Here is a 26,722-nt window from a genome sequence, read left to right as displayed (position 1 = left end):
ATTTCCATAAAACCGGGTTATATAATCGATATAAGTTAAATAGGGTGATTTGGCACATAATTTGGCATGTTAGACACATATTATAATGCTGCATGTTTCATTTTTGAATGTTATATTTTATTTATATAATATTGAATTATGTAATTTTATCTTAGTATGGCCTTAGTTTTAATCGATATTACCCGTAATGAAAGGGGATATTGATTCGATTGTAATTTAATGTGATCTCGTATCACTTTTATTTTTACTAGTTTTTTTATTTTACAAATGTATAATAGGAATATCGATGTATTTTTATTATTATTTGTAATTCTGGAGTTTCTTCAAGACGATGCCATTCGGGAAGGCGTTCCGACAAAGACGGTGTTCTTGGGAGGCGTGCCACTTGAAGATTCAAGAGACCAAAGGAGTTGGTTTCCGAATATGTAATAGATTATTTGATTTTCTATTTGAGGAAGGTCATACTAGGGATTTATTATTGTTTTGCATTTCTTTTAAGATGTTGCATGCATTGCCAAATCGCCATAACAACACATGCATATCATATCGAGTCATCGACCGTGTCAATTATAATTATCGAGAATTCGAATTTTAGTTCACTTAAAATTGATAGATAATAAATTGACAAGACCTTTACTTTTAAAAGACTGAGACTTAGCCTTGCCAAATAGTAGGAGCCCATGAGTCTAAATTTCATAAGGGGTACAATACGATTTTTCGGGGTGCTTCTATTGACGTTGGATAAATGGGGTAATAAGTAGTTATTAAACTTCGAAAGTTTGGTTGATCTCAACGAAGGTATTTGCGACCGTAGCCGCAAAAAGTTCGGGATAAAGATAAATTTAATGTAAAATCATCGATCGAGAGTTCTAGTTGTAGAATCGGTTAAAGGGTTAACCCACCAAAGTTATATTAGTAAAAGGTGTAGAGGGCCCGTTGGCTCACATCCAAGTTTATATGAATTTTGGGTCTCGTTATCATTTATTATAGTTAGGTAAAGGTCACTATATAAATGCTAAAACTTGTTTTAAAATATTTACAAGTTTTAAGACGATAAATGTTTATAATTCCTTCATTTTCTATTTTGTAGTCAATTTGATTAGTTTGCAATGTCGACTCCAATCACATCCGCATCAACTGGCACAAATGCTCCACCACTCCCTAATGCTTCTTGGCTACGATCCTTTATGGATCGTTGCAAACATGAAAATAATGGTTCAAGTTTCGCCAACTGGAATGCGCAACTCCGTTTGGCCGCGGAAGGTGACGACAAGCTTCGTTACCTTACTGAAACCGCTCCCACCGCACCTACTACTAGGTCAACCTCCGCCGCAAGGGAAGCCTAAGAGGCCTACCTAAAAGAGCCGGCCGCAATCAAGAATGTCTTGATTTTCTCTATGGAGCCCGATCTCCAAAGGAGTGCTATCAAAATGAGCACGGCCTATGAGATCTATACCAAGCTTGTGACCATGTTTTCGCAAGCACCGAGAATAATCCAATATGAGGCGGCCTCCGCTTTTTTCGAGATCAGCATAAAAGAGGGCCAAAAGGTGAGCCCTCATGTGTCAAATTGATTGAGCTTGTTGAGACTCTTAAGACCCAAGGGGTCAATATTCCCGAGCAACTCCTCATAGACCGAGTTCTACATTCTTTGAACAAAGTGAAGGCATATGTGCAGTTTAGGGTAAACTACAATATGCAAAACATTAAGACTTCTCTCCACGAGTTGCACAAATTGCTTGTGCAAGCCGAGAGGGACATGGGTCTTGATGTTAGTTCATCAAAGGATGTTCTTTCTATTAACAACAAAAGCAAAGGGAAATTCAAGCGGAGTACTAGTAAGGATAAGAAACCCAACAAGGGCAAAGGGAAAGTTATTGGGAATAACTCATCCAAGCCGAAAAAGGGTGCATCTTCTGAAGATAAGTGCCACTATTATTGTGGTATGGGTCATTGGAAGCGTAATTGCCCTAAGTATATTGGAGATGTTAAAGCTGGACGTGTGACTCCAATAGGTAATGAATTCTCTAATCTATTATGTTATTGATAGAAATCTCAACTTTGGTATTTAGATACAAGTTGTGATTCTCACCCCCTTTAAATGTGATATAGGGCATGTGAGTAAGGATAAGGGAAAGGATAAGCATGCTTGAGGATAATCTTCAACAAAGGATGCTAGTGTAGCCGCCTATAGAAGAATGCCTATGGAAGCTTGGCTTTTTATTTTATTGTCTCTTTTAATATTGTTGTATTTTGGCATGTTGTTTTTAGAACTTATTATGATTTCCATGTTGGACATGGAAGTTTGTTTTATTTCCATTATGCAAACGTTGTATAAATTTTAATGACTTGGCTTTCAACCCAAGTCATTCGGTTATGGAATTTATCTTCGTTCTAAAAAATTGTCATTATACACTTTTCATATCATAACATAAATTTATGTTGACTTAATCTAATCATACAAGAATTACAACGATGGGATCATTATAATTAGTTCATAAGTCATGAATTTAATTCTCGCTTATGCTCAAGTGACTTAAATGTCACATCTTATTTGATATAAGATAGTATGATGATAAAGTCAAAAGAGTTATTTAAACTCTAAAAAGGGAAATTTGATAAACCAATTGGCTACATCACTTATAAGACTCCATACGAGCTATGGGAGGGCTTAAGACCTCAAGTTTGTATATAACATAAATATAAGTCGAATTGAGTTGTCGAACTCGCTTTTGGGAATTTGCGATCCAAAACGGACACATTATTCTAAACGAATGGTCAACAAGGAGATACCTGAAATAGAGTGTCTATTTAACAAATGACATGGATCAGATTCGCATATTACATTAATCAAGCTGCCATAATAGAGCTAGTCTTTTATGTGCTAATACGTCAGTCTAGACAAACTTCTATTACTTTACCAAATATGTTTGTAACTCTCAAAGCTATCTGTTAAGAAGATAGATGTATTTCTAAGAGATAGAGTGGGAGTAGATCGTAACAAACATGTCTTATAGTTATTGTGTTACTTTTTGAAAGTAATGGAACTATAATCTATAGAGATAGAGTGGGAGTAAAGCACACATATCTTATTGTTGATATGTTACTTTTCGAAAGTAATGGTATTATGACCTAGTCCAAAATCGATTTTGTTGTATATAAGCCAAAGCATTATAATCCGAAAATTTACTCAAGAGTAGATTTACTTTAAGGCGATGGTCTCTTTAAAGTAAAAGCATAGACTGACATGAAGATGTTAATCAAGATAAATCATGTTAGGAATAGCCACATTTCATTTTGATGAAGAATGACAAATGATATTAAAATTTGCTTTTCTAAAATGGGAATTTAGAGAAGGATCTGTATGGAACACAAAACCTTAGATAAAGATCTAAGAATCCTAAAATATTATGCAAAGCCTTCTTAAGTAATCCTAGAATGGTCTTAAGAAAGCATAAAAGGATTATACTTTTCGTTCATGTGATAATTGAGAATGATTTCATTCACATTGTTGAAGAATCATATTTATACATGAAGTTAAGTGGGAGCCAGAATTATTTTCCCATGTCTTATATTTTGATAACATATTACTTATTGAGAATAATGTACCAATGCTCTCTTCTGTGAAAGAGTGATTGGAAGACTAGGAAAGGGTGCAATGTATTTTCTAAATATATGTAAGAGAATATTGGCATAGAATCGAGAGTGTTATGATAATAAGATCTTTCGTATCTGTTTAACATCAACAAGGTTGAATAGGTTATTCATGTTGATGAAAGTGGAATTACTATGATAGAGTCATACTCATTCACTGAACCTATTAAGTTGTTGATCACATGAAATCGTTTACTAATGTTTCCGCCATTAGAACGATCATGTATGCAAACAAATGCACATGTCATGATGAATCATATGCTTAGAGCATAATAAGTCAATAACAAGTTAATTCGAATGATGGTCTTGTGAAAGCCTTAAAGAACATCTTTGAGATTCTTGAGAAGAATTGAGGATTCGATCATATGTTTGGATGATAAACTAATTTGTGTGTTGAAGGGTTACATAAACTCTAGTTTCCAAACCGATAAGGATTTGTCGAAATCCTAGGCTGATTCTATTGACTTAGGAGTAAGAGACTAGAGAAGTGTTTTAGTTTCGACCATTGCGAATTCTCCAAACAAAATCTAAGTAAATTGTGATAAAATTGTCAACATGAGGAATGAGAGTAAATTCCTCTACCAAAGACTTTATCACAAGTTATGTGATAACAGTGGGAGTATCTTTCAAGTTAAAGAGCCCAAGTCTAGTAAGATGACTAGACACATACTTAGAAAATTCATGTTATTAGAAATAACATTGATTAAAAGGAAATAGCATTTATAAAGTTGGAATATATGAATACATGGTATATCCATTTGCCAAGCTTTTATTGTATTTCAACTAGTGTAAAAGATACACTATAGATTATAAGATATGAAGTAGTTATAGTGTATTGACTATTCATATATGATAATCGCGTTTATCGTTTGAGTTTCTTTAAACTCACCCATTGCTTTGTTAAATCCAAATGGGTTGTTGAGACAAATTGAACCCCATTGAAGTGAACTGGATTAACATAGTATTCACCCCTGGTTACTTAAAGGAGGTGACGTCTCAAAGTGACTAGAGTGTGATGCGATTAATGACAAGTTCAAGTGCCATAGGGTCATATGGGATGACTAGTCGATCACATAGACAGACTGTATGGGACACTCTGTCTGGCAGTGACCGCTTATAGAGTTCTAGTAATTCATAAAGCCCGATTGTGGAAAGAGCTACTATAGTATTCTTATGAGTCAATTCTTTTGACTAGAGACTATTCGCCCAAGTTGGCATAAATTTCTGAATGGCTTTAATTTATTCTCTACGACTGTCGTAACTGAGGTCAAATGAGTGTATTTTAGGTCATGATGAACTGTGGCTATACGAAGGGAATGGTGCGATAGGAATTGTCCACCCCCTTGTCAGGGTTGTTTGAAATCTCAAGGCCACTCGAGGAGCAGTGAACTGAAAATGCGTGGCCATGCTCGGAAGGTATCTACGGTAGATAATTCCGGTCAGGCAGTTACTCTCCAGATCGAGGAAACAACTCATGATATGATCAAATGCAAGTACGACCTGCGAGACACCTTGCATTGAGTGGGAGATTGTAATATGACAAGAGAGTTGGTGACGCACACTTGTCTTGGACAAGTGGGAGATTGTTGGAGTATGTGTCCTCAACAATAGTGCGATCACATGTTTAAATCTTAAATTAAGAATACTTAAGGGATGATTCATTTATATAGCCAATTGATCAACATTAATCAGTAATGATTGGCTAACTAGAGTTTGACATTTTTGTCGTTTGACGGTGGTGATCAGTTGATCTCTTAAGGTCACACCTATAGGACAATTCCCTTAATAGACAAATTGATTAATTGTATGACAATACAAGTTAATCAAATTCCTTAATTTGAACAATTCAATTGTGAGAGAGAATATTTATATCTTATTGTAATTTGATTAAATAAGAATTATTTTAGTAATTGAAATATTTTATTACTAAAATTGATTATTGTTTGTGAAACAATTGAGATAAGAATAAGTGATTAATTATAATTACAATATGTTGTGAATTATAATTATATGACCCACTTTATTTATGTGATAAAGAATCACTAGTCAATTTGTTATATGAAATTTAATTAATGTACAAAATGATATTATTTGAAAAATATGCATTAAATTAATTAATAACTTGTTAAATTCTACATGTGACATATTGTGTGACAATTGACAAATTGACAAAATAAAATGGAAGTTCATTTTATGAGGTGCACCGGTTTTTGCTAGCTAAAAATGGGTTTGTTTGTATTTGTTTATATTGTATAGCAAATAAAATAATTACCCTACATGACCTAGTCTTACACCTAGCATTTAGATAAGAACAAAAGTAAAAAGAGAAGGACCATACATTGGCCTTGCTCCCTCATTCCATCCGGCCTCACTACCCCATAAGAGCATCTTTTGCTCTTGTCTTTTCATTCATTCATTTTTACATGCATTCATCATTCATATTATCTCCTTCTCTCATAACTCTCTCTAAAACTTGTTTTAGAAAACATTAGATTTTCCATCCAAAAATTCTAATAACAATAAAGGATTACTAGTGTAGTAATAAGAGTATTATTAGAATTATTTTAAGGATACTACTATATTAATCTAGTTAATTAATATATTAATTTAAAGGATTTGTTTTGGGTGCAATCAAGAGGAGGATCTCTGCATTGGGATTTAGGAGGATCATCCATTACATTTAAGCTCAAGAACAAATAAGGAAGGTGACCTTATTTGTGCCCTTATTTTCGAGCCATTTAACAATGTAAGGGACATTGTTTTTCTCATTTAATCACTTATTTAGTTATGCATGCACTAGATCTAATAAACTCACATTAATATGTTAATTAGTTCACTATTAGAAGAGTCTAATAATAGGTTAATGAACTTAACATGGTTAAAACTAATATCGAGAGGTGGGTGTCTTTAGCCTAAACAATTGAAAATGTTATTTATTCCAAGTTTAACATGAACATATATATACAATTGCATGTGTGACCCGACTCACCTAGACTCCTTTAATCATATATTTTACATCGTTATATTTGTTAGTTAACAAACCAACCAACCAACAAACCAAACCAATCGTAATCGACCTTAATAGAAGTCTTTTCATAACATTTCATAGCACAATTCCCGTCACCTTGTGTTCGACCCCTCGTACTACATTAATTTATGTCTAGGGAAATTATCTTTGATTAGGTATGTGACATAGCCTATCAGGCACTCGGTCGAGTTCAACTCCACTTGGTCTAGTGACAAGTTACTCGATCGAGTGGAAACCTTCTAGAAGTTTTCCAGTCTCTTTAATTTTCCCACTCGGTCGAGTGATAGGTCCACTCGATCGAGTGATAGGTCCACTCGATCGAGTGAACTGTCCACTCGGTCGAGTGATTGGTCAACACGCTCAAGTACTACTCTACTCGATTGGGTTTTGTCTCACACTCACTATCTTTGGTACATTACTCTCATAATCATATATACTCTACCAACAATCATTACCATTCATGCATTAACAACGACACTAGCAAGCTCAAACACGCAAATGATACCTACATGCCAAGATTCGGGACTACTATCCCTCATATCAACAAACACCAATCATATCTACGATATACTACTCACATGAGTCTATTTATCCATTCATCACATACTATCATATTTCACATGAACGATTATCATACTATAAACCTATTACGAGTCACAAAACACATGTATTCACGCCACTTTCACAATGATCATATTCTATACCACATGCAAACACATTTTAATACTATAACACATATGCATTCATATTATGATTCACATAACAGTTCTCATACTCCTAACCACCTACATAGTGTCCAACTGAGACGATAGGCACTAGCTTTGGTATGAGGGTGCCTTGTCATCCAAAACCGATCTTCTATTGCACTCATGTCGGGTTCATTTTACTTAGACTCTCCTAAATTCATTTTTGGTTCATTGGTTTTAGGTTCCAAAGTCGTCGCTTTGGTACCACTTTGTAACACCCTCTTCTTACCTGGCCATGGTAATTGGGATATGTTACCATCTCGGTTTCCCGAGGCGGTGAAATCGGAGTTGTAATTAAGAAACAATTGATATAAATAAAGTATTTAGTGGGTTACATAACCATAAATGAATAAATGAAATAAAAGGTATAACTCATGACTACTATACTCTCCTAGCCAACTAGACTCGTCTCGTGACTCATCAAGCTCGTCTCGTCTCCCGCGTGCTATCCAAATAAACTGTACTTAACCTGCTCCCCATTTGATCGAAATTATCATATGGATCGACACATGCCACGCCGGAAATAGGTGACAATTATACAGACACAACAAACGCCAGTTTCATTAAATAAATAAAGTTTGACACGACTCGAGTGTGTGAGCATACAACATGACTATGATATGAATGAACCACTATCAAAGAATCACCACCACGGTACCGGAACACGCCCAGACATACCGACGACCACACTGGTACCGGGACACGCCCAGACATACCGATAACCACAAACAGGTACCGGGACACACCCAGATGTACCGGGTCCGGAAGCCAACCGGATCCCCTACCAGACGTCGTGTCTCAACCACACGAGTCCCTTAGTAACTCAAGCCATTAATGTGCACATCCCTCTTCGAGTGGGAAGCTCCAATGCGACTTAAGCGTAAGATGGTTTCTCAACCGTATTACGTCTCCAAAACAACAACAACACAAATCCTCCAACATATACAATCACAACTGTCACAATATAAAATGCATGACATACCATATATATACCATGACATGCCAAACATGTCATGGATACCAGTTCCTCAAATATCCCAACTCGTCGAGCGTCAAAACCAATGTCATACGACACGACTCACTAAATTCAAATAAATGATAAAGACTCATTTATAAACAAATGCAACAATGAAACTGAGTAGGATAAACCTACCTCAGAGCAAATCCGCATGAGCAATATGTCACACAAGCTAGGCCCGTCTAGTAAAACTGTCTCAGAAAACCCATTTTCTAAAATACGATAATAATACAAATACGTATAAATATACCAATCTAATACGTACAGAAATACATATAAATATACGTATACTAATACGTATAAATATACTAATCTATTTATACAAATACGTATACGACTAATTAAACTCGTCTTATACAACCACCTAAAACCCGTTCCGACTCACAGTCAGACCTCCACCACACCCACTTACTGCCGCCACCGTGGCCACCACCACCAGCCATAGTGGGCCACGGCTGGCAGCAGCCCAACCAACAACAATAAATGGCAACAACAACAACAACAACCCGCAACAACACAACAAACACACCTACACGGCTACGACACGCACAAACCGCCACCACCGTGGCCATTACCACCACTACGATGCCGCCCTGACCACAGTGGGTCCAAGTATGGTTACCATGCCGGCAGACACCACCAGAAACAGCAGCAAAACAACACGACAACAACAAGCACAACACGACATACACAACCACCATACCGTCCGTACACCCCCTTTTCTACCCTAGATCTCGGCCACCACTGTGGGATTTATCTGTATGCATCCCTTTAACTTAAAGGATTATAACGAATTTATAAGACAATTACTAGTAATAAAATGAATTACATAAACAAAAGGTATAGAATTAGAAATAACCTTTGGTCCAGCTAATTCGGCCTATGAACAATATAGCAATGATATTCTCCTATCAGTTGCGCCTAAGACGATATGAGATATGCCCTTGTTCTTTTGCTAGAATCGATTCCTAAATTTTCTGTAAAATTTTAGGTTATTTTGTGTTTTTCTGATGAGAGGAGGCAAGGTTGAAAAATTAGGTTAGAAAGAATGAACTCCCCTCTCCCTTATAACCGTGTATTAGGGAGAATTAGGGTGTTTTTTTCTTTTAATTTTCGGCCCAAATACGGAGACAGGCATATCAGTCGATCGACTGACACACCCGGTCGATTGACTATGTAGATAATGCATTATTTATAAATTGTCATTTATATCATTCCGTATTAATAAGTCTACACACAACAGCTTGCGGTTGATTTATTAATTCGGGTCAATAATAATTATTATGACAATATCGTATAATTATCATTTGCTGATTAAATATAACCGATTACATTTAATTACGAATTAACATATTAATTCGTCCAAGCTAACATTATATACATTAATTAAATATAACTTATTATATTCAATTTACGAATTGACAATTAATTCGTCTCAACTAATATTATTTAATCGGCATTAAATAATTGTCTCATCAACACATTGACTAACTGTTTAGTCATATAAGGCATCAATGTGATTATATTTTCATACAATCACATTTCTCAAACACATCCTTTAGGTGTGAATTTTAGGGACCAGTTGATCACCGCCATCTGTATGATAATAACGTCAAACTTTCTAGCAAGCCAACCGTTATTAGGTAATCGTTAATAAACTGATAAAATACGAAGTATACCCTTGTGAACCTATAAGAGATTTATAAATGTTATCACACTAATTTGTGGAGGACACAAGCTCCAACAAACTCCCACTTGTCCTCACAAGTGTATGTGCGATAACCGATTCTCATATCCTAAAATTTCTCCCACTCAATGTAAAACAATTTGCGAAATCTGTATTCACAAAGGTCGCATTTTACAAGCGATCATTATCAAGAGTGGTTTCTCTGACTAGAGAGTAACTTAACTGATAAACGAATCATCATTCGAGCATGGCCATGCATTTCAGTTACAACTCATCGAGTGGCCCTGAGAAATAACTATACCTGATAAAGGTTGGATATTCTCCTCAACTCGAATCCTGCAGATGTAAGCACAGTATGAAATGACCCAGAAAAAATCTACTTAGCCTCCAGTTACGGCAGACCGTGAGAAAGAAACCAAAGTCACCCAAAAACTGCCTTAATCTCAAGAGACAGTCGATAGTCAAAAGAATCGACTCTAGGAACACAATGGATGTCCTATCCACGACCTGGCACCGAATGTTTTTAAACATTTAGGACTCCATTACGTTGTCACAAAAATTTATCCTACGAGGTATCGTTATAATCTCGCATTTGTGATCGATCAGTCAACAGTTTGACTTATGGCTCGTTGAACCCACCATCAATCGACTGCACAATATAATAGCCAGATTTATCAGCTCTTGTAGGCAATTACGGACCAAAACAAAATATAATGTAATTCAGTTCACTTTGTGGCGTTCAATGTTGACAGTACAATCCACATGAAATACAAAATATTATAAAAAAACGATGAAGTTATAAATAGTATATTAAAAAGATAATGTATCAAATTCATAATCAACTACTACAACTCAGGAACACGTTTAATTCCCATGGAAATAACGTGCCCTTCATGCTTATCAAAATTCAACGGTTTAGTGAGAGGGTCCGCGATGTTATCATCCGTCGCAATCTTGTCAATCACTATCTCTTCTTGCTCCACGTAATCACGGATCAGGTGAGCTTTTCGATATACATGTCTAGATTTGTTGCCAGACTTAGGCTCCTTAGCCTGGAAGATGGCACCTCTATTATCACAATAGATGGTGATCGGGTCATTCGAACTACGAACTATCGTAAGTCCTTGTAAGAATTGACGCATCCATATCGCTTCCTTAGCTGCTTCCGAAGCGGCATAGTACTCAGATTCAGTGGTAGAATCTACTACAACACTCTGTTTGGAACTCTTCCACCGACCGCAAAGACCATTAAGAGTGAAGACGAACCCGGACTGAGATTTTGAATCATCTCGATCCGTTTGGAAGCTAGCATCTGCGTAACCGATTGCGCATAGCTTAGAATCGCCTCCATAAGTCAATACCCTATCCTTAGTCCTCCGTAGGTACTTGAGGATATTTTTAACAGCTATCCAGTGTGTTTCACCTGGATTCTTTTGGTACCGACTCGTCATACTCAATGCATATGCCACGTCTGGACGTGTGCATATCATGGCATACATGATTGATCCTATTGCAGATGCATAAGGAACACGACTCATGCGCTCAATCCCTTCAGGCGTCGTGGGTGACTGAGACTTGCTCAACTGCATCCCAGACGTCATTGGAAGGTTCCCCTTCTTGGAGTTGGTCATGCTGAACTTCTCAAGAATCTTATCCAAATAAGACTCCTGACTCAGTGATAACGTCCGTCGTTATCTATCTCGGTAGATACGGATTCCCAAAATGCGTTGTGCCTCACCCAGATCTTTCATCTGGAAATGGTTCTTCAACCATTCTTTAACCGAAGATAGGAGAGGAGTGTCATTCCCATTCAAGAGTATGTCATCGACATACAATATCAATAATATAATCTTGCTCCCACTAGACTTGATATATAAGCATGGTTCCTCGACCGATCGAGTGAAACCATACTCTTTTATCACCTGGTCGAAACGATGATTCCAACTCCGAGAAGCTTGCTTATGTCCATAAATGAAACGCTTAAGCTTGCATACTTTCTTAGGATGTTCAGGATCTATGAAACCTTCGGGTTGCACCATGTACAACTCTTCCTCCAAATAACCATTTAAGAAGGCGGTTTTCACATCCATTTGCCAAATTTCATAGTCATGAAATGCGGCAATCGCTAAGATTATCCGAATGGAACGTAGCATGACTACCGGTGCAAAAATCTCATCATAATTAAATCCGTGCACTTGAGTGAAACCTTTTGCCACTAGTCGTGCCTTATAGTTATCTGGTTGCGCGTCTACAGAACGCTTTATTTTGTAAAGCCATTTGCACTGTAGATGTTTTACCTTATTAGGTAAATCAACAAGATCCCATACGTCATTCTCAAACATAGAGTCCATCTCGGATTGCATGGCTTCGAGCCATAGCTTTGAGTCGGAACAGGCCATAGCACCTTTATAGGTAGCGGGTTCATTACTCTCTAGGAGCAAAACGTCATTCTCCTCGACCATACCAATATATCTGTCTGGAGGATGAGAGACTCTACCCGACTTCCTAGGTTCCTCAGGAATATTAACCGTGTCATCAGTTGGAGGAACAACTTCCTCCATCCGTTCCTCGGTTGTTGGTTCTGGAATCTCCGACAGCTCGAAGGTTATATTACTCGTCTTGTTCTCGAGAAATTCTTTCTCTAAGAACGTCGCACTAGCCGCAACAAAAACTCGATGTTCGGTAGGCGAATAGAAGTAATGACCAAATGTTCCTTTTGGATAACCTATAAAGTATGTCCTGACCGATCGCGGGCCAAGCTTATCCTCGTGTCTCCACTTGACATAAGCCTCGCAGCCCCTGAAAGGGACTAAATCTTTTCGGTAACTTGTCGTTAGGAGCACCTAGACCAAAACACAATTTATAACTTCACAAAAAACTCTACAATTAGTAAAGAGGCAAGTAAAGGTCGGATCCCAAGGGACGGGAATTGAGATAAGATTTCTATTGAAACTAGTGGTGTCTTAGGGGTGTCACAATTTGGGTTGATGTAGAAGGTCACTAAACTAAATAGCAATGAAAATAAACAAGCAAGATGAACTAAAAGGGTTGTAAACAATTGATAAAAAGCACTAGGGTGTCATGGGGTCATAGGGGATTCATGGGAATTGATCATACAAACATATTCTCAAATTATAAGCAAGCAATTATTGTTGTGATGGATTGAGTTGGGTTATATCTTACAATCCTAGGAAAGTTTAGGTCCCGGAGTCGAATCGATTAGATTGTACAACACCTACAAGTCGACTTAGTCTTTCCTACTCAACAACATGCATGGTTTAATGAGACTCGAGTTGGTTTATGTCTTACAAGTCTCATTGAAAAGATAGGTGATGGGTAAAAAATGCAAGGATTCATAGGCTCACATTTCATCAAACATAATATGTGCATGAGTTGAGATCAAAACAAGCAAGCAAATAAACCATGAAAGCATATTAATTTAAGCATGAATCATTCCCCATGTTGGTTTCCCCTAATTACCCATTAAACCTAGCTAGGTCACTACTCACTCATTATCATGTTGATCATGCTAGCAAGGTTGTCAATCATACCAACAAAGTAAAACATGATGAACAAATGAAAGTAATTAACAATAATTAAAAATGGATTAAGAGAATTATACCTACTAATGATTCCAATAATAAAGCAAAGAATAAAAGAAGTACTTGATGGTTGATTGAGAGGTTGTCAATCTCCCAATAATAACCCAAATAATCTTCAATTACCCAAAATAAAGGATGAAAAAAAAGAGAGATTAAGGAAATAAAACTTGTATTAAAACTTGATTAATTGTTGATTATCAAACTAAAGAGAGATTTGATTGATATTAACTACTCTAAGAATTGATAAGAAGAACATGCTCTTCTAATTCGACTATTGGGGTATTTAAAGTGGAAATTAGGTGGATGCATTAGGGTTAACTAAGGGCTAAACTAGTAATTACACTTTTGAGATTTGAGCAGGGAAACGCCGGTATTTTTCGAAGGATGGGCATCTTTCATTGAAGCTTGAAGAAACGAAATCTTGCTGTCTTGGAATCCGTGCGTCTTAGGCACGGGACGGCCGGATTTAGCAGTCTCTGCCCGGGCGTCTTCAAGGGAATCCGGGCGTCTTCTGGGCTTGCTGCCCGGGCGTCTTTGGGAGAAGACGGCCGGATTGTGGAGGTGGAGGACGGGCGTCTTCCAGTCAATCCGCACGGATTGCTGGACAGCTTCACTTCTTTCTTCTTTTCTTCCTTTCCTTCATAAAATCCTTGGGGATTTCCTCGGGGATGCAAGGATCCTTTCGCGTCATTGCCCATCTACTATAGTATGTACAAAGTCCTTCTAATCTTGTCTCTCCTTGATGCTTGGTCATTGAATTCAATCAATTTAGTCTCATTTTGCCATGAAAATGCAAGGTTTACACTCCTTTCTTACCAAGGACACAAAACCTCAAAGAATATGCAAAACAAAGAACTAAAGACAATAAATGACCCAAATATGCACTAAAAAGCATGGGAACAAGGCTAATTCGGGGACTAAATATGCACTAATTATGGTCACATCAAATATCCCCAGACCGAACCTTTGCTCGTCCTGAGTAAAGAGGTGACAAAGACTAGGACCATTATTTAAACTAACCTAATAACATAGCCGATATGAGACAATTAGCGGGTCTCACTCCGCCCCTTCAACTCACAACAAGACAACCATGAGGTAGGATGCCTTCTTGCAAGGCAAGGTGGGTCTTGCCAAAATGGCGACACATCCAAACATTAAGCACACAAAATCAAATAATGGTTGCATCTACAAAAGGAATAGCCACTTCCTCATCAAGTTGCGGAGGCAACTAAAAGAGAACAAATTTAAGAGCATATATTCCGTCACAAATACTAGTTCAACAAATTACTAAGGCTAAGAGGATGGCCCTAAATCACCTCCAAATGGTGTTAAACTAGACTACTTTCGTCCTCAATTTCCAAATGCTTTCGTCAAGAGCAATCGGATGGTGTGGAATGATGATCCCCATGATGCTAGTAGCATATGACATGACAAGTATCGAGTTCTCTACAAAAGTAAAGGTCATGGATCGTCCCAAACTCGACAAAGTGGCTTGACAAAAAGGCTTTTTGGGAATGAAATGCTCAAATCGTTGTAAACAAGGGTGGATATGACTAGTATTCAAAAATTGACCTCATTCAACTTTCACATTTCAAAAATTAGAGATGGGGTTTGTCCCTTCCGTGCTAATGTCCTTTGCTTTCGCCAATCGCTTATTAGGCAACCGGTTAACCTCTAGACAATAGCTTTTCGGGGTGATAGTCACTCTGTCTCTGGGCGGTCGAATTCACAACCGTGTGGGGGCCTAATTCAATGGATCCCTCTCCAAAGCACATCGAAGTGGTACGCCTCCATCAAAACAACTAAAATTCTCAACATTTCAACATTTCATAACATTTGAGGTTTCCTTGGCAATAAAACGTTTCCACATAACAAAATCTTTGAAATGAGCACTTCAAACTTATTGATAGAAAGTATTTTTGGGTTGCCATACCACAAGGTCAATCAAGGTCACCTAGACAAGTTAACCAAGCCCACCTCGCATCACGGGGTTGGAATAGGTGACTCACATGCAAACCCTTGACTAGGCTTTGGGTCATGGGTCGAAAGACACTAGTATGACACAATCTAGGGTGTTTTACATCCATTCTAGTAGGCGAAGTCTTAAGTTGAAAAAGTATTTGTAATGGCTTAGTTGCTCTTGTCAAAGTTCCCAATTAGGAACTTTTCAAAAATATTTCATCTAAATGCAACTATATGCCATGATGCAACTATTATATACATCCTAATGCAAGTGATTCTACCAACTAATATGACATATAAACTAAATGCAAGTCCTAAGTTCACATTGTTATACCGCATCAATCAAAATAAAGCCACATAGTCATTAACATAAAGAGGAAAAAGGAGATTGGAAAGATCATACCATGCGGTCTTCATGATCCTCATGTCTCGGATGTGGCGTAGTCAATCAATGTGAACAAGGATAGAACAAACACAATATATACAATAATATATACATGACTACACTACAAAGGAAATGAACTTGTTTTTTGGTTTTTCAATTTTCAAATTTTTATGGTTTTTCGAAATTTTTCAATTTTTTGGATTTTTGAATAAAAGTTAAGTTATAATTCCCCATCCCCACACTAATATGGGCATTGTCCTCAATGGCCAAAATGATGGGAAATTATGCAAAAATGATGCATGATTTCTACACTAAATGTAAGCTACACTAATCTACACTACATGATGCATGGTTTTTGTTTATGACAGAGAGGATAATTTAGATTACCTCCCGTTGTGTATGCATGTACTTTCCCAAACCGAGCTAGACATTATTGCTAATGTCCTAAGGTGGGGTGTAGTTCATGCACACACGATGCAATGCATGAAACTAAATTTGTCATTTTGGATTTTCAAAAGATGGGAACAATAAAATGAGAACACCTCAATGGGGCCGAGATGTTAGTCCTCTATGATGCTAGGACTACTCCAAAAATGATCAAGATAAATAAATAAAACAAAGTGATAAATAGACAAACCTCAAGAGGGTAGGAGCCTCCAAAGCTTGCTAATATTCCATCATATCATCATTATCATCATCCTCCTCACTAGAAGTGGACTCATCACCACTTTCTTCTTCACTTTCTTGTTCACCTTGCTCATCATCCTCTTCTCCTTCTTCACTAGCTTCTTCATCAATGTTATCATCAACCGCATCACTAACAACCTCATCGTCACCCGAAAACTCACCCCTAGATGCACTCGGAAAGAAGACTTCCCTATCCGCCCAACTAGGCAAAGGACATGAAGGGTCAAGTAGTCCTTGCCTAGCTAAGTGAAGGAGGGGTGGATATTGGGCTAAGTAAGCATCTTTCCGATCCTTGAAGGCTTGTTTGTGCATCTCTTGCATAAGAAGAGTCATATAATCATTGCTTGCTTCAACACCTTTGGGTTTGAACTCTTGGTACTCGAAAGGATAGGGTGGTGTGACAATGGAAGAGGAGGGCATTTCAATTTCACCCTTTTGTTGTTGGATAATGTATTCGGCCTCTTTTGAAAGGGGAAGGAGATAGTTGGTCCGATGGACACTTAAACGACAAATCTTCGAAGGCAAAGTGAAAGATCTAGCCTCACTAGTGAGCCATCCATACTTGCATTGGTGTCAAGAGGGTTATGAGAGACCCACTTGTATTTGTTTATCATAGTATCAATATCAATGAGATGACCACCCTTCTTCGCCACATACTTGTTATCCTTGTTGAAGTTCGGATCAAAGTATTTAGCTAAGATAGTGACTAGACCTCCATTAACAATAATGGTAGTGCCTTGCTTCCCACAATCAATGTTTAGCCATCTATCAACCAAAAGCCTTAGAGAGTTGAAAGGCTTGGTGAATTCCCTTCCAATGTTCAAGGCCGACTCAAGAAGGACAAAATCGAGTTTGGTGAAATGGTTGGTGTCCTTTCTTGCAATGATGGTGTTCCCTATGACCTTGTGCCACACTCTAATGCCCGGATGGTGGACTAATAGAGCGCGACTAGCATGAAAGTTCTCAAATTTCCTTCCGGAAATCGCCTCCCAAAGAGGGTCAGGGTTATATTTGCCAACATTCTTGAAATAACTCGGTGAATCGCTAAGACCCAAAGCTTTACCCATTTCCTCAAAGGAGATGCGCCTACTAACATTAGCTAGGCGAAACTCGATGCTTTCCATAGTCTCAACCTTGTTAACTTTCAAAGAACTCAAAAATTCTAATGTAAGGGAGGGGTATGTCAATTCTTTTGTTGTAAACAATTTCTCCAACCCCATGGCTTTAAAGAAGGCTCTAGTTTGCTCAAGAACACCCAACTTATCTAAGGCATCTTCACAAATAAACTTGGCGGATAGAAATGATTTACTAGCAAACTTGGCAAAAGTGTCCCTATGGGATTTGGAAATGAAAATTACCTCCGGATAATTCGAAAGTTGAGCAATTTCCGGAGTAGTAGAAGTTGTTGCTTCCATGGGAGGTTGTTCTTGTTGCATTTCCAAGTTTGGGCTAGCTACCACCATAGCCAATGCTTTCTTTGCTTGAAGACTCTTTTGTCTTCATGAGAGTGCCTTTGCCTTTGGTGCCTTTGCCTTTGTTGCTTTTGTTGCTCCCTTTGTCCTTGTCATTGATGGATAAACCAAGAAAAGAGTGAAAAATCTTCAATTTCTAGTGCACCCAAATCGATTTAAAGATGAAAGGCTTTGCCTTTATGGATTCAAAAATTGACTCAAAGGTTGAAGATTTTGTGCTTGGTTTTGATTTTTGTTGAAAGAGGAGTGATTGATTTGTTGTTAAAAGGATGTTTTGATTTGATTTTGGTGAATGTTGTTGAGGAATCTTGTTTTTGTGATGGAGAGGATGAGGGTTTTGGAGTTAAGGGGTTTATGGGTAGTGTTTTGAATGAAGAAATGAATAAATGTATGTGGGAGGGGGTTTATAATAAACCCGAAAAATTTGAAATGCTGGGGGAAGACGGACGGCTTTCCTTCGGGACGCCCAGATTCTGCCTGTTCTGGGTCTCAGAATTCTCGCCTAAAGACGGGCGGATCTGAAAATGCGGGACGGGCGACTTTCAGAGAAGACGGGCGGATTCCTTTCCAGGGATTTTTCTTGTTTTCCTCAGCCAAGAAGACGGGCGTCTTTCATTGAAGACGGGCGTCTTTCTGAAGACGGGCGGATTCTATTGCAGGACGCCCGGATTTGCTAACAGTCACAAAATTTCAAAAGTTCAGCTTAGAAGGACGGGCGTCTTCTGCCCAATATGCTCGGATTCCTGAAGACGGGCGGATTCTCCTGAAACCGCTCGGATTCAACCCCTTTTACCCGGATTTAGTTCCATCCGTGTACTTGTATATCCCTTGTCATTTTTCCATTCTTCAAAGTCTCGTGTTCTTCATTGTGGGGGCACTACTAAGGCATGAATAGCCTAGGCAATTGCTATCCCCACACTTAGCTAAAGCACTACACATCAATCGAAATTATTAGTCCCTCCCTCACTTCTCTCAACATGATAATTATCTCGATCAAAGTATAAAAATCCAAAGATAACAAGAATGCAATACAAGAATTGAAAAGCGAGTTAGAAATATTTACAAATGGTGGTTTAGGGAGGACTCCACCAAACTCTCATTCTTGATGAGATGTCAAGGGGGCATGTTCAAGGGGTTGTTGATGTTGCTCAACACCTTGAAAAAAGAAATCAAAAGCTTGTTCATTGTCATGATAAAGTTCTTCAATAGACCTTTGCCCTTGTTGTCGATCTTGATCGATGGCATTACCAATGTAGGGATTGAAAATCCCTTCAAATTCGTCGTCCCAAAGACCACAAACTTCATTAAGTTGATCAGTAAAAATCTCTTGATTTGATGGAGACAACTCTCCCATTTTATTTTCTTGGCCAATAAGGCCATCTTCTTCATTGCTTGACTTTGGTGAGCTTTGCAAGCTCTCTTTGTCACAATTCACTTGCTCTTTGAATGGAGCATCTTCAATTTTCTTCTTCCATTGTAGTTCCGACTTCTTCCTATCATCCTTCCGACTATAATGATCGATCATAAAACACGGTTCATGTAAACGGGGAGCTCTCATAGTCTTTTCAAGATTGAAAGTTATACTCTCATCTCCCACTTCTAGAGTGAGCTCTCCATGTTTTACATCAATCACCGCACCCGCGGTGTGTAAGAAAGGTCTTCCTAGAATGATTGGAATGTTGGAATCTTCTTCCATATCAACAATGACAAAGTCCACCGGGATGAAAAACTTCCCAATTCGTACGGGAACATCTTCCCATATCCCTAATGGTGTCTTCGTCGATCTATCGGCCATTTGGAGTGTGATATTGGTGCATTTAAGCTCTCCCATCCCCAACCTTTTACTCACCGAGTACGGCATAACACTCACACTAGCCCGTAGATCACATAAGGCTTTGTTGATCGTGGTGTCGCCAATGGTACACGGTATTGAGAAACTTCCCGGATCCTTGAGCTTTGGAGGTGAACTCCCTTGAAGTATTGCACTACTCACCTTAGTGAAGGCGATAGTCTCAAGCTTCCGGATCGACTTCTTCTTTGTGAGAATGTCTTTCATGTATTTCGCATAGGCCGGCACGTGATTGATTAATTCCGTGAAAGGAATTGAGACTTCCAAATTCTTCACAATTTACATAAATTTTCCAAGTTGGTCATCAAATTTGGGCTTGGCTTGACGACTTGGAAAAGGAAGTCTAATCACAATGGGCTCCTTCTCCTTGACCTTGTATTCATTTTTCTTTGAAATTTCTTCTTTTGATGATTCCCCATCCTTGGAGTTTTGCACAATTTCTTCCTTATCACTAGCTTCCACAACCTCATCCTCAACTTGCTTCTTCGGTGCTTCATACCTTGTACCATTTCTCAAGTGAATGGCACTAACCGTTTCATGTCTTGGGGGATTACTTTGAGGTGGTAGTTGCCCCTTTTGTCTTTGTGAGCTTGAAGATGCTAGTTGAGTCAATTGGGTTTCCAACATCTTGGTGTGAGCTAGAATGTTGTTGATGGTGGTTTCCTTTGCTTGACTATGTTTTTGCATTTGAGTGAAAAATTCTTGTTGATTCTTTTGCATTTGGAGGACCGCTTTTTGAACATCAAAATTTTGAACATTTTGGCTTTTGTATGAGAGATTTGGATGGAATTTGGTGTTCTCATTGTAATAGTTGGAATAAGGGGTACCACTCTTGTATGCTTGGAAAGCATTCACTTGTTCATTTGTTCCCCTACATTCACTTTGGTCATGTCCCAAAGTTCCACAATTCTCACATATCCCACTTGGGATTGATGAAGATGCCGTCATGGCATTAACATGATGCTTTCGTGATTTTGAGGCTTCTTCAAGTCTAGCCATAGCTTTTTCAAACTTCAAATTGATTGTATCAATGTGAGCACTAAGTTGAGCACCCAATTGAGTACCGGAGTCCACTTCATGCTTTCCTCCTCTAGTAGCCTTGCGAGGTCTACTATATTGTCAGTTATGGACCGTCATTTCCTCAATTTTGTTCCAAGTTTGATTGTCATCAACTTCGGTGAACATTCCATTTGATCCCATGTTGAGAATGTTCCTTGAATCTTCATATAGACCATTCCAAAATTGTTGTACCAAGAACCACTCGCTAAGTCCATGGTGAGGACATGAGCGACAAATTCCCTTGAACCGCTCCCAAGCTTCATACAAAGATTCTTCATCCCTTTGCTTAAAACCCGTAATTTGAGCTCTTAGCATGTTAGTCTTTTCCGGAGGGTAGAATTTTTTGTAGAAAGCTAGAGCCAACTTCTTCCAAGAATCAATTCCGAGAGTGGCCTTATCAAGGCCCTTCAACCATTGTTTCGCGGTGCCAATTAGAGAAAAAGGAAATAAGACCCATCGAATTTGGTCTTGAGTTACACCGGTTTGAGAAATCGCATCACAATAGTCACAAAAGGTTTCCATATGAGAATGAGGGTCTTCACTAGGCATCCCCCCAAATTGGCTCCTTTCGACTAATTGGATAAAGGCGGATTTGGCAATAAAATTTCCGGTCAAATGTTGTGGTGTGGGAGTACCATTGGGTAGGTTCTCCTCGGTGGGTACGGAATGTGATAAAAACTTAGGCATTGTGGGTTGATTTTGTGTGGTATTTTGTGTTAGGTTCTCCTCACCTTCTCTTGTAAAAGGGTTGATGAACTCAATAGTTGGTTGAATATCTACAACCTCACTAATACCTCTCAAATTTCTCCTAGCAAGTCTTCTATTGGTTGTCAAAGTTCTTTCAATTTCACGATCAAAAGGTAACAAATCACCTTGTGACCTTCTAGCCATGCAAAATATCAAACAACTCGAAAACAATTAGAACAAACCTTGAGGAGTTTACTTCCTCAAGGCAAAGAAAGACACAACTAATAACAATATAAGGAAATCTAAATCAAGATAACACCGTCCCCGGCAATGGCGCCATTTTTGGTCGGGACTAAATCTTTTCGGTAACTTTTCGTTAGGAGCACCTAGACCAAAACACAATTTATAACTTCACAAAAAACTCTACAATTAGTAAAGAGGCAATTAAAGGTCGGATCCCAAGGGACGGGAATTGAGATGAGATTTCTATTGAAACTAGTGGTGTCTTAGGGGTGTCACAATTTGGGTTGTTGTAGAAGGTCACTAAACTAAATAGCAATGAAAATAAACAAGCAAGATGAACTAAAAGGGTTGTAAACAATTGATAAAAAGCACTAGGGTGTCATGGGGTCATAGGGGATTCATCGGAATTGATCATACAAACATGTTCTCAAATTATAAGCAAGCAATTATTGTTGTGATGGATTGAGTTGGGTTATATCTTACAATCCTAGGAAAGTTTGGGTCCCGGAGCCGAATCGATTAGATTGTAAAACATCTACAAGTCGACTTAGTCTTTCCTACTCAACAACATGCATGCTCTAATGAGACTCGAGTTGGTTTATGTCATACAAGTCTCATTAAAAAGATAGGTGATGGGTAAAAAATGCAAGGATTCATAGGCTCGCATTTCATCAAACATAATATGTGCATGAGTTGAGATCAAAACAAGCAAGCAAATAAACGATGAAAGCATATTAATTTAAGAATGAATCATTCTCCATGTTGGTTTCCCCTAATTACCCATTAACCCTAGCTAGGTCACTACTCACTCATTATCATGTTGATCATGCTAGCAAGGTTGTCAATCATACCAACAAAGTAAAACATGATGAACAAATGAAAGTAATTAACAATAATTAAAAAGGGATTAAGAGAATTATACCTACTAATGATTCCAATAATAAAGCAAAGAATAAAAGAAGTACTTGATGCTTGATTGAGAGGTTGTCAATCTCCCAATAATAACCCAAATAATCTTCAATTACCCAAAATAAAGGATGAACAAAAGAGAGATTAAGGAAATAAAACTTGTATTAAAACTTGATTAATTGTTGATTACCAAACTAAAGAGAGATTTGATTGATATTAACTACTCTAAGAATTGATAAGAAGAACATGCTCTTCTAATTAGACTAATGGGGTATTTATAGTGGAAATTAGGTGGATGCATTAGTGTTAACTAAGGGCTAAACTAGTAATTACACTTTTGAGATTTGAGCAGGGAAACGCCGGTATTTTTCGAAGGACGGGCATCTTTCATTGAAGCTTGAAGAAACGAAATCTTGTTGTCTTGGAATCCGTGCGTCTTAGGCACGGGACGGCCGGATTTAGCAGTCTCTGCCCGGGCGTCTTCAAGGGAAGTCGGGCGTCTTCTGGGCTTGCTGCCCGGGCGTCTTTGGGAGAAGACGGCCGGATTGTGGAGGTGGAGAACGGGCGTCTTCCAGTCAATCCGCACGGATTGCTGGACAGCTTCACTTCTTTCTTCTTTTCTTCCTTTCCTTCATAAAATCCTTGGGGATTTCCTCGGGGATGCAAGGATCCTTTCGCGCCATTGCCCATCTACTATAGTATGTACAAAGGCCTTCTAATATTGTCTCTCCTTGATGCTTGGTCATTGAATTCAATCAATTTAGTCTCATTTTGCCATGATAATGCAAGGTTTGCACTCCTTTCCTACCAAGGACACAAAACCTCAAAGAATATGCAAAACAAAGAACTAAAGACAATAAATGACCCAAATATGCACTAAAAAGCATGAGAACAAGGCTAATTTGGGGACTAAATATGCGCTAATTATGGTCACATCAGCCCCAAACCCGAATAAAGGACAAGTTAGGGACCGTTCCCTTCCACATTTCATATGGAGTCTTGTCGACAGCATTAGTCGGACTTCGGTTAAGTATAAGAGCAGGTGACAAAAGAGCAAAACCCCATAATGAATCAGGCACTACCGTGTGACTCATCATGGATCGAACCATGTCAAGTAAAATTCGATTTCTCCGTTCGGACACACCATTTAATTGAGGTGTTCCAGGTGGAGTTAACTGCAAAACGATTCCACAGTCTTTAAGGTGTTGATCAAACTCATTTGAAAGATATTCGCCACCCCGATCTGAACGGAGTGCTTTAACCTTTCTACCCAGTTGGTTTTCAACCCTGTTCTGGTATTCCTTGAATTTTTCAAAGGACTCACTTTTATGCTTCATTAAGTAGACATATCCGTATCTACTCAAATCGTCCGTGAAAGTGATAAAATATCTATAGCCATCTCTAGCGGTAATTGACATAGGTCCACAAACATCTGTATGTACGAGTCCTAATAGGTCACTAGCGCGCATTCCAACACCTTTGAAGGAAATTCGAGTCATTTTGCCAATGAGACATGATTCACACGTGCCATATGTAGAAAATTCAAATGCGGGAATAGTCCCATTATCGACGAGTTTCTTCACGCGTTTCTCATTTATGTGTCCCATTCGACAATGCCATAGATAGGTTTGATCTTTTTCACCAACCTTTAATTTCTTATTATTCATGTGTAATACTTCCGTGGTTTGATCTAGGATGTAAATTCCATTCATGGAAACCGCTTTGCCATAAATCATTTCATTGAAAGAGAAAATACAGCTATTATCCTTTATTAAAAATGAAAATCCGTCTTTATCAAGTACGGAAACTGAAATAATGTTCTTAGACAAACTGGGTACATAGTAACAGTTATTTAAAAATAACTCAAAACCACTAGGTATTTGGATTACATATGTTCCATTCGAGACAAAGAAGAACTCGGCTCCATTTCCGACTCATGAGTCCACATCACCCTTTCCGAGAAGTGTGATGTTTCTTAGGCCCTGCAAATGATTACACAGATGAGAACCACAACCAGTATCAAGTACCCAAGTTCCGAAACTTGCATGGTTAATCTCAATCATATGAATATAAGATGACATACCAACAGGAACGACGCGGCCTGCTTTAATTTTCTCACGGTACACGGGACAGTTCCTCCTCCAATGTCCAGTCTTGTGACAATGGTGGCACTCAATGTCACCGCCCTTGCTCTTTGCCTTGCCCTGTGAGCCACTAGTCTCACCGGGCCCACTCTTACCGTTTCCTGGCTTCTTAAATTTTGGCTTACCTACAGTTAGGTCGCCTGGAGCTTTACCCTTACCTTTACCCTTGTTGGAAATCGTGAGAACATCCTGCTTCATGCTCCCACTCAATTTCATATCCTTCTCGGTCTGTACGAGAAGGGAGTGTAGCTCATGAGGACTCTTTTTCAAGTCATTCATGTAGTAGTTCGCCCTGAAAAGGGCAAAACCATCATGAAGAGAATGAAGCATTCGGTCAATGACAATGCTCTCACTGATTTTGCAATCAAGTGCCTCCAACTTCTCGACATTCTCAATCATATTGAGAATGTGTGGGCTAACCGGTTGGCCCTTTTGGAGTTTCGCATCAAAGAAGCGACAGGTATGCTCATAAGTAACGATCCTCGGTGCTTTTGAGAACTCGTTAGTGAGCGTGGTGAAAATCTTGTTCGCACCTTGGGCAATGAAGCGTCTCTGCAAATTGGTTTCCATTACAAAGATGAGTACGTTCTTTATCGCACCCGCTTCCATAACGAAATCACTATAAGCAAGTGACTCGTTAACTCCCGCATTGGGGCCTGGGTTTACCGGTATTGGCTCAGTTAAGTACTTGAGCTTACCGTCGGCAATGGCGCATTCCGTAGTCTTGCCTCCCGATCCGCAAAGTTGGACCCATCATTTTTCAGTCGTGTGTACTGATTCATGTTGTCCATAAAAACTTTCAGCCAGGACTCGCGTCCAAGTGTGGCACTTGGCATTGGGATTTCGTTATTTCCAGTCATTTGTTGTAACAGTAAAATAAACGTGTTCTACACTGCGAAAAGAAGAATAAAAATAATAAGCATGTGCATCGTTTTGATTTTAAGTCTAATGATCTAATGTCATAACGCGAAGACTCAAGCATTTAAACAATTGACCTTCCTCAAGAATTATATAAATGATCCCAAGACTGAATTATTTGTAAATTGATAAGCCAACCTTTTGGCTAATTCTACTGTTAGAATTCTTGGTCGATAAATTTCTGCAAATTCTATCTTTAGTCCATCATAATCACGAGAAACTCTTCGGACTATAATGTTGAGATAAACTAAGTCAACACAAACTACTTACCCAACGTAGAAGGGGTCATATTATGTCTACCGACGAAGAAGGGATTCATAGTTGTTTGCCCTTATAAAGACTAATCTCAATTTTCGTTTTCGAGGAAGATCCCATCAACTTTATTTTAATTCATTTAAGTGAACTAATATCTAGCATGCGCGAATGAATAAACTAAGGTGATGGCTTAATAAACATGTGACATCTGTATCTCTATGAAAACTAACATACAACCTATATGTGTCAATTTTCATGCATTTTAGTAGGTGGTTTGGTTTTAGGCGGAATATGATGCAATAACTAGCATGTGAATGAAAACCAATAAGAACGGTAAAACGTAAAAAAATCCTAGTGTGGCCTATTCTATCAAAATGAACATAAATACAACTTTGGAATCCATCCATGGACCCGAGA

The 26,722-nt window shown here is 38.4% G+C and overlaps 1 protein-coding gene and 1 non-coding gene across 2 annotated transcripts; both read left to right on the top strand.

The window, feature by feature from the left end:
• The first annotated feature begins 1,696 nt into the window (after positions 1–1,696).
• Positions 1,697–2,153, top strand: LOC141589917 (uncharacterized). The gene is made up of 2 exons (XM_074410538.1): positions 1,697–2,015; positions 2,113–2,153. Exons 1-2 carry the CDS (start codon positions 1,697–1,699, stop codon positions 2,151–2,153), a joined length of 360 nt encoding a protein of 119 aa, XP_074266639.1.
• A 19,204-nt stretch (positions 2,154–21,357) lies between these two features.
• Positions 21,358–21,464, top strand: LOC141593470 (small nucleolar RNA R71). The gene has a single exon (XR_012521551.1). It is a non-coding gene; the product is annotated as a small nucleolar RNA R71 (small nucleolar RNA).
• The last annotated feature ends 5,258 nt before the right edge of the window (positions 21,465–26,722 follow it).

Source organism: Silene latifolia, chromosome 7 (assembly GCF_048544455.1).
Source record: "Silene latifolia isolate original U9 population chromosome 7, ASM4854445v1, whole genome shotgun sequence".
In the NCBI taxonomy this organism is placed as follows: domain Eukaryota; kingdom Viridiplantae; phylum Streptophyta; class Magnoliopsida; order Caryophyllales; family Caryophyllaceae; genus Silene; species Silene latifolia.
The sequence above is the reverse complement of the archived record's forward strand: the minus strand, read 5'-3'. Positions and strand labels throughout refer to the sequence as shown.

What these genes read in the sequence shown, in the direction of transcription:
- LOC141589917 (XM_074410538.1), top strand. Translation starts at nt 1,697, where the DNA reads ATGCAAAACATTAAGACTTCTCTCCACGAGTTGCACAAATTGCTTGTG. An exon ending in TGGACGTGTGACTCCAATAG is followed by an intron (nt 2,016 to 2,112) that starts GTAATGAATTCT and finishes AATGTGATATAG; the next exon opens with GGCATGTGAGTAAGGATAAG.